The following is a 9,782-nucleotide window of genomic DNA, read 5'->3' as shown; positions in this document are numbered from 1 at the left end:
TTTCCAAACCAATTATGTAACAGTTACTTTGTCTAACTTTGTAATATTTAACCTTGTATAGTAATTTCTAAAATTGTTAATATGGTTTATTGTTGGGGAGAAACGTTGCTTACCCAAACCAAATAAGAAAGACGCACAAAATATTTCCTGGTCTCCCAATAAAAATGGTCTAATTTACAGTAAGTGGCTGATCTGGATAGCTTGGGCTGTGGGGGTGGATCATCGTAATCATCTCTAAGTTGTCAAGGGCCATTTGTAATCTGTCTGCCTGCACAGCTGCCAGATCTTGGCTTGGGTCATTCTGTAGGTTTGAAGCCCCTGGGCTAATCTGCCTATGCCATTTCATAAGTAGCCTGATCTTGATATAGACATCCTCTGTTTGGGCTCATCTTGGGGTGTTTACTCCATAAACCCACTAATACGATAAGTGTAATTGCGGTGACCATTTGTCAGCTGAGGAGTAGGCTGGGGATCCTTAAACTCGATCCGTTTTAGACAGATCTTCCCTGAAACAAAGGGTCTTAGCAGGAGAGTAAAAAGAACTGGCATCAATCCAACAAACGACACCTCACTCCCGTATGGCGAGGTCATTCACACAGACAAGGTCTCTGATAACTCCTTAACCACGCTGTCTGTTATTTTAATACATCTTATATACATTTCACAATGTGCTCAGAAAATCTCTGAATTTTGTCAAATACATACAAAAAAACTTTGGTTGGTCACTACTACAATACTGGTAGTTATGAAGGCCAAATAAACAAAAACGGATTAAAATGAAACATATTCTTCATCCTCTCTTATCTCTCTTCTGTCGTTATATCTTTCCTTGGTCACGAGAGGATTCATAGGAGATTAACAGTCTAATTCCCCCATCTTATGTCCTTAAGCTGATAAGCGTTATTATTCGGTTTTCGGTCTGTGAAAACCTGGATCTACGCCACGCCATGTCAAGATTTCTGTATAACAGACGATTACAAAAATGGTGTCTCAGTCACCTTTAATGACAGGTTGTTCTACACCTGACCTCCCCAAACACAATCCCTGACATCAGCCTTACCAACACAGTAGGATTTTCTGGAAATCCTTTTAAAATACTAAAAAATAAAACATTCAACCATTTAATGTAGATTATTCTACAGTCAATCGTTTTGTCCTCACTAAATAATTTATTACCACACTGCTGTAGTATAATGTATAATGGATTTAATGTATCCATTTATAGGCACTACAACACTTATATTTATAATATTTACATTTTGTATAGCTCAAACTGTTGGAATGTTGTTAAGGAGGGCATGTGTGTTTCAAAGCAGAGGACCTGATTTCAAACCCAGTATGGGGCAGTGGTGAACTCTCAGGGACAAGGCAATACTTATAACAACAGCATGTATAACGCTGCCTTAACTAGCCTCACTCTACCAGGGCTCTGTTGCAGAGGAATTACTTCAGACCTAGGGCTAAGCATTGTAATGAAGTTGGAACGCACTTCTATGCAAATTCCCATTTCTACATTACTTGAAATTGCTTCTAGTCACTATTGTTATGTATATTTTGTATTTTCTGTATATTGTTGTTATTTTTGCTTTATATATTTCCTAATTACTACGTAGATGTTGCGTGCCATGTCAAAATAATTTCATTGTTCTGAATGACGCATGTTAATAAGTAAATACTTTGACTTATTCCTTGATTGTGTAATGCTTCGTGTAGAATGTTGTAGTATGTCATAAAATACTATGCCACACAATGTAGCATCTGTCAAACGTATAGGCCTTGCTATAGAATGTAGACTCCAATACCACACAGCTCATCCTCCTGCCCATATCTCAATGCATCGCCCGTGAGAGAGATACCTACTGGCCAATTATTAATTATATAGGTCTTGTGTTCTTTACAATTTATAGAAAGACCATTCTAACCTATTTTCTGGTAATTGAAAACGTCCAGCAAGTTGACTTAGGGTAAAAGCCTGAAAAGGAAACAATCACAGACCATTAAATATTATATGTAAGTAACAATAATGTCACTCGAATGGATAAGGGTGTCCAAATGTTTGACTGGTACTATATTTATATACATAGTATATATACACACACACACACACACACACATACATACATATATACACATTCATACATACACAGTTAAGATAAATATACACAGCACACAAATTCTACTAAAGCAGGCAACAGTATTTCTGATGTGGATAACACACGTGTCCATACAGTGCACTACCTGTCGTTTAGACAACGTCCCATTGTGAAGGGGCCTAAGCACGGAGGAATTCCAATATGATGTCATAGATTTAGCAACAGCCACAGACTGTCTAACTATGGTGTGCGGCATGGTTCAATGTGCAATTAAATCAGTATAATCTACTGTTCTGTTATTAAATCGTCGACCATTTTGGAGCTTCCAACTACGATAACGTACACGGTGCCAATGCACAGTACAAAGGAAGAGTAGCCGAGACCAATGTCTAACATGGAGACAGCAAATGGGACATCTGTGGTGAATACATGGGAGCCACCATCTGCATATGCACCATCACCATTTCAAAAAACCAACAGCCCACAGACAGAAGCATGGCAGGGGCTGGGGGAGGGGCAGATAACCTACTTGCCCTTCTCTATTGTTTAATCCAACATGAGCGTTCAAATGAACATAATCCAATTTAACCAGAGCATGAAGGTGGTACGTTTGGATCCTAAATAGCATTCTATTCCCTAATAGTGCACTAGATTTAATCTGCTTCCCAAACAGAACTCTTGTGTACTACGTAGGAAATAGGGTGACCTTAGGGACACAGCTATGGTCTTTTATTATGACAGAGAAATTATGCTTTGTGCATCGCAACTGAATCATTGTCAACAGCAAGATGCCTGTCTCTAATCTCTTCAGAAAACACACTTGGCGTCTATTCAAGTCCTGTCAATGATGTGAACTTAACAAGTCATTATTTGAGTGTGTGCTATGCTAACGGCCAGTTATGACTGAAGGATTGAGGGTGGGGTACGCTAACGGCCGGTTATGACTAAAGGAGTGAGGGTGGGGTATGCTAACGGCCGGTTATGACTGAAAGAGTGAGGGTGGGGTATGCTAACGGCCGGTTATGACTGAAAGAGTGAGGGTGGGGTATGCTAACGGCAGGTTATGACTGAAAGAGTGAGGGTGGGGTATGCTAACGGCCGGTTATGACTAACGGAGTGAGGGTGGGGTACGCTAAGGCCGGTTATGACTAACGGAGTGAGGGTGGGGTACGCTAACGGCCGGTTATGACTGAAAGAGTGAGGGTGGGGTATGCTAACGGCCGGTTATGGCTAAAGGAGTGAGGGTGGGGTACGCTAACGGCAGGTTATGACTAAAGGAGTGAGGGTGGGGTATGCTAACGGCAGGTTATGACTGAAAGAGTGAGGGTGGGGTATGCTAGTGGCCGGTTATGATTGAAAGAGTGAGGGTGGGGTATGCTAGTGGCCGGTTATGATTGAAAGAGTGAGGGTGGGGTTTGCTAACGACCGGATATGACTGAAGGATTTGAGGGTGGGGTACGCTAACAGCTGTTTACGACTGAAGGTTTAGGGGTGGTGTTTTCTCATTAAGTGATGTTTGGCTATAGGTGGTAGGTAACACAACAAAAACAGGTAATGCCAACAAAAACAGAGCAACAGACTGGGCAAAAAGATACCTGCCAGCCTCACACCAATGACAATACAACACAGACACGAAACACACGCACCTCGTCACCACACGGAATACAGTGCATCTGATCAAGTTCTCAAATGACAAGAGGCTGCTAAAGTGACAGGCAAACGTAAACATGCCGGCTAAAGTGTCAAGCATCATGCCAAACAATTGTCTGTTCTCTGTCTGTCCACTTAGCCACACATGCATGCACACGTGCACACAAACACACATGCACTGACAGACACACAGTGAACTAACTGGAAAACCAACCGACCTGCAACGCAGATGGCCAGAAGTCTGGGGTGTATTGATTGACAAAACATTGATTACATTTTTTTTTATATTAGTAGCATTTTGCCAACATTGGAATATTTATGCACCTACCAGTGAGGCCATTCACATAGCATTTACTGTATATAATGGATACCAGTTGCTACATTTGTTAAACATTTTTATAAACACTTACCATTGCACACTTGTGAGACTCTTGTCCTCCTTGCCCATTTTCAAAATGTATTGAATGATTTTTGTTTGCTTGTGACTGCTTTGTTCTATGCCATCAGGGAAATAACCTCTCTATCAATCTGCAGCTATCTTTGTATTAATTCGGGTTGTTTTACCTTAACTGTTGTGTTTTTCATAAACAGATTTAGATTTTTTGTGTTGCCTGTAACTGTTTGTTTCTTGTTTTGTCTGTGATCATTTTTTTGCTTGTGATCAAGTATTTATTTCTCTTTTTTTTTTTTGCAGTGTACAAAAAACACATCAATTAGAAACCAGGGTTTAAGAGACTTGTAGATATCATTGGAATTACAGTATAAGTACACTGTTTATATAAATTCACATTTCTTTCCAATTTCCTAGAAATCCCTAGCATAATCTGAGTCATAATCTGGTCAACTCAGGACAGAACTTTCCTAGACACTATACCAAATATGTTTGGACCTGAGTTGACCAGTCAATCAAGGTGAAGCCTTTCATGCTGAAAGAGGAAAGGCAGTGTCAGGCCATCACACCTAATCTTAAACAGAGGGGCATCTCTGACATCCCTCAACTAAACGATTAAAAAAGCAGCTTAGACCATCACAACGGATTAAGACATGACAGCAGCTTGGCAGCAGCTTCCTTCACCGACAGACCTAAGTAAATCCCAGGGAGAAGTGCGACAACTTGGAGCCAGCCTTCATTTTGTCACAGATTATGGGAGTCAGAATTTAACAAGGCAACAGTAAAAAAAAAAAAGTAATCCCCCACAAGGTTATGTTGTCCCTTGATCCAATTGGTAAGTACAGCACCACCCATGGGCCAATCAGTGTAATTTAGTGGGAAAAAATCCCTTATTCCTGGTGCCAAGGCCTAGTAATAATAATGACTTAAATTAATAGTATTTCTTATGTATTTTATGAGGAACTCTTAAGAGGTCATCCATGGCTTCCTTTTTTACCAGGTTATAAATATGAGATGACACACATGCCACACTCCATTAGTCATCCATCAAAAAAGATATCTCAAGAAAATGAGAAAAAGTTTGCGTAAAATGCAGCAGAAGACCCAAAAAGCTTTCTGCATCTGATTAATTGTAATTAAATGTCACTTACTTGATGGAGCGAAGTAAATGTATTTATATGTTTCATTTGTACTTTTTCGCTCAGCACATTGATCAGTCATATGGCACCAAAGTAAAATTGCCATTGGCTAACACTCTACCAATACGATTAAGATGTAGAGGAATTCTGCAGATGAAGCTACTTCAACACATCTGAAGCTGAGTGGATCACTTGGACCGGGAGAAGAACAAAAAAGCAGCAATAGTCAAAAGAATAGTTATGCTAAATACTGCAAGAAACCTGGAAAGATTTACACCATGACTGCCTGAAAACAATTACAGTCTGCCAGTGTGAAATGCTTCAGTTTTGCACTCTGTAGAAAACTAAAACCGTGTCATCCTAAGCTCTTCCAGCAGGACAATGATCCAAAGCATACAGTACCTTCAGATCGACACATAAATGATTCACTGACTATAGAATAATGCTTTTGCAATGGCCCTCCTATGACCTAAATAACACCGAAAACCTGGGGACTGTATATATTCATTATTTTTGGAGACCTTAGTATAGCCTTACTATAAAAAAGATTGTCTGTGACATTTTGAACAAAACAAAAACGAAGATGCACTACAGAACATTAGTTAGACTTTACCAGCAAAAATGCGACCCACATCGGACCATATACAACTTAGACCTGCACCCTTATGTTTCAGACTTCTGTCTTTCCAGGAACCACATTGAGATGGCACACCAACAATAAACACTAACACGAAAATGCCCTTCAGGGGCTTAAACCCATGCAAGGAGTCTGTTTCCTGTGTCACTCCCTATTACAATATATTATTATACATGTATAGAATATGCTCACTGCTAACACCCCATCACCTCAAATGTGCACCACCCATTTAACTCTTTGTGAATCAATATAATTTCTGTCCCTATTTGTATTTAGTTTATTTTATTTAGAATATTCACTCACAAACATCAAACAACTGGTTGCATTAGCCAGGAGAATAAATTGTTTGAATGTATGCATCTACGACTCATACATTTTCTTAAAGGCTCAGTTCCATTATCTCAGCATGGTGAAATACAAAATGTATTGAAAACCCAATTATTTCTTTCATACAGTCATTTTTGCACATCTTTATCAAGACTGCCTTTAATTTCACTGCATGTTTTATTGTCATGAGTCAGGTTGGTCAGGTTATTGTTCTGATTCAACTAGATCTTAAGGCAAATCTTTAGAGGTACACTGATTCTCATTCGGTTTTGGTTGGAAAAAGCAAATATTGTAATTTGGTGAGTGGCAAACAACGCTTGTATATTGGTCTTTCTGTCCATACATTTTCTTCAAGGAAAATGCTAATTTGCAAGAGATATTACTTTAAATAGGTCTGTATGTATGAGGAGTATTGGCTAGATAACAAACAGAACCTGCTAACTCTACACTAACCTGGACAAGGCTGGGGTCTTTTGGATGCTGGATCTCAGCTGCAACCACAGTCCCAGACTGGAAGCAGAGGGGTTCTGGAAAGCACAACCTCTACTACACTGTAGAAGCCTGGTCACAGAGCACTCCACTCCATCTCAGATAGCATTGTAGGCTGGATATGTGTCGGAGGAAGAGACAGAAAGAACATTGGACATCTAACATCTTAAAGAAAATACAGGAAAAAACAACTGCACCGTCCATTGCACCCATTCAAAGTAACCTACAGAAAACCCTGTAGGCAAAAAGCATCAAAGGCCTCAGAGCCGCCTGCCACACAACAACCCAGTCATCAGCACAGATAGAAATACACCTTAATCCTGAGTGAAACTCAATCTGTATAAACTCTCTTTTGCTATTGACGCTTGTGGCTGTTTCATGGTGACATTTAGTTTGAATGGATCATTACTTTGAACGGATGGCAAATACATCTAACAATTGAACTATAGAATGCTGTTAGGGAAGTGTGTACTGTATGTGTGGATCAAAGTGCATGGATCATTGAAGCATAATGATTCATTGTAATTACATCTGGCTTGGATGGCATCTCCAAAATATTGTCAAAGGGGAAAGTGACTAGGGAAATCTAGCAGGCACCACAACTTCTTTTGTCCGGACTTACCTAGTAAGTCAGTGATTTGGATAGGATCCAAGTTATGCTTGCATGGATCAGAGATGAGATACTGTTCATACAGGTTTGTTTTGTAATTACCACTTCAAAGAGAGCTTCCTAGCACAGACTTATGCATCAAAGAAAAAGGGCTCTGTAACTATGGAAACATTTTGCTGAGCACAAAGTTTGCCTCCTATGACAGTTGGAAAACCTGTGATAGCAGATTCCATAGCTGTATGATTTCAAACCCTCCAGTGAAGTCAGTATTTAAAGAGAAACTTTGGGATTTTGGATAACTTCTTATCCAGTCAGAGGGAGACAAACCCATGCATGCCATTTGTAGTGTCTCTCTGCATGCAGTTTGAACAATGCTAATGGTAGTTTAGGGGTAGCTTAACATGACGGCAGAATGTAATATAAAGCTCCTCTCAAAATCAGGGAAAAATATCTATTACAGCTCAATTTTCCCCAATGGCGCAAATAGATACGTTTATAAATTGCACCCAGCTTTTCCAAAGAGGCAAAACTGTGAAGCAGTGTGCGCTGGGCAATATAACGCCTGTCACACATAGGAGAGGTGTAAGGGAATACGCTATGGAGCTTAGTCTTAGGGGAGTAGAGTCCATGTAAGGTCTTAAATTGTGTGAAACAGTATCTACAGGTGATTGAACATCTACGAAAGCTTTCCAAGCTGTCCTCTCAATACAACAGAAGTCTTTCAGAGACCATTACTTTTTCCCATTTAGCTTTGACCTACTCTGTGGAGGGTGACTGAAACGCGCCACATGAACAACTAATTTTGGCATTAGTGTTTTACTTTTTTCCCCCAAACACTATATAAACATCCATTGTTTTTATATTTTAAAGACATTTCACACCCTAGGGTACACACGGTTCTACCTATTGCTTCTTTAAAGACATGGCCTGCTGTCATATTTCTGTCAGGCCTACCTGTGGTGCTGTTCTCCCTGTACATTTTAAGACTACTTCTAAGAGACTGCAGGGCTGGAACACTCTGCACCACCACCAGAGACGGGGAGTCGTGAGGCTGTGGGGGCCTGGGTGGGAGGCATCGACACTGGGATGGACCTGTAGCGGTGGCACACCAACATCTGTCAGCTCTCAGCTATGTGCTCCAGATCACACTAACATCTGTCAGCTCTCAGCTATGTGCTCCAGATCACACATGGTGCTCTGCTGCTTATCTACTGTACTGCCACAAGTTAGAACGTCTACTTTTGTCTGAGGATCAGTGACCAAATTATGTTTATCAATGTGGAACTGTATGTACCCTCACTTGGGGGAAGTAGCTCCTGCCCACACACAGGACAGTCCAAACCTCTGGTGCTGAGTTTCTGGTCTTTAGCCCTCTGGAAGAAAATGCTTGAGGTGTTACCCGTGTTAAGGACAGACCTAACTAATGTGATTCACTACAACGGTGGTACCTCCAACCCTGGTCTACTCAATGACCCCCATCTCACCTGCCTTCTCTGAGCGGCCCTACTGCCTGCCCTCCTCTTCTGTGTGCAGCACCTCTGCACCTTGATGCCTAGAGGGGGTTAAGGGCAACGGAGAGATGGTTTGTTCCGAACTCAAAAATGTACAGGTCAGTTACTGCCAAAATGGGATACCTTAAGACTAACTTGTGCTGCGTACAGGCTGTCTCACCTTCAACTGTAAAATCCTGACTAACAGCCCTATCTGTTAGATCTATGGGGATACTTTCAGTCTCTGGTTTATCGTCTGGAATTCCAGAGGGAAAAACTTTTCTCTCACACTTAGGGGTGACAATGTCAAACTGCACTGTGTTGGTGACAGGAGCCTTAGAGGTTGGAGTGTTTGTTACTTCTTCCAAAACCCTCCCAAAGGAAGCAGACTGGATCTCATTTCCCCTCTTCACCTCGGGTCTGAAATCGTCTTTAATTCTACCTCTGCCTCGGAACTGTCGGGAACAAACACCAGGAACAGTCGGCACCATGGATTTACTGATGCAGCTCTCTGGCTTTAGAACATCCTTCTGCCCCCCGGTCCTCCTGCTGCGGGCTGACTTGGGAACATCTTCCTGCCCCCTGGACGTACCGCTGGTTGCTGGCTTGAGGGAGTCTTCTGGCTCTCTGACTCTCATAACGGTCCGAGGCTTGGTAGAGGCCCTTTTCTGTGATGTATTAGCCTGCTCTCCCTCAGTCATCCCAGCCGTAGCTCCAGTCACACTAGCAGATCTCACACCAACTGCCTTTCCCTGGACTTTGATGCACTGGATAACAGGCTGGACTGGAGGTCCATTAGAGCTGGGTGAAGAGGGCAGCCCTGCATTGGTCCTGAGTGCATCTTTCTGACTGCACTTGACTTGTGTCTGGGCCTGTTTCTTAGCCAGAGTCTGGGTCTTCTTAGTCAAAGTCCACCCTTTCCATGGCTGGGTCTGTATATTAACATCCTCGGTGCT

The 9,782-nt window shown here is 41.5% G+C and overlaps 1 protein-coding gene across 1 annotated transcript; it reads right to left on the bottom strand.

Moving 5' to 3' along the window:
- Positions 1-6,261: 6,261 nt before the first annotated feature.
- Positions 6,262-9,782, bottom strand: LOC109614812. Its single transcript, XM_034297113.1, has 5 exons — positions 9,008-9,782; positions 8,821-8,888; positions 8,631-8,709; positions 8,291-8,428; positions 6,262-6,841 (listed from the first exon to the last, which is right to left on the bottom strand). The coding sequence occupies exons 1-5, from the start codon at positions 9,525-9,527 to the stop codon at positions 6,825-6,827; spliced, it is 822 nt and encodes a 273-aa protein (XP_034153004.1). The 5' UTR covers positions 9,528-9,782; the 3' UTR covers positions 6,262-6,824.

Source organism: Esox lucius, chromosome 1 (genome assembly GCF_011004845.1).
Source record: "Esox lucius isolate fEsoLuc1 chromosome 1, fEsoLuc1.pri, whole genome shotgun sequence".
Classification (NCBI taxonomy): Eukaryota; Metazoa; Chordata; class Actinopteri; order Esociformes; family Esocidae; genus Esox; species Esox lucius.
The sequence above is the reverse complement of the archived record's forward strand: the minus strand, read 5'-3'. Positions and strand labels throughout refer to the sequence as shown.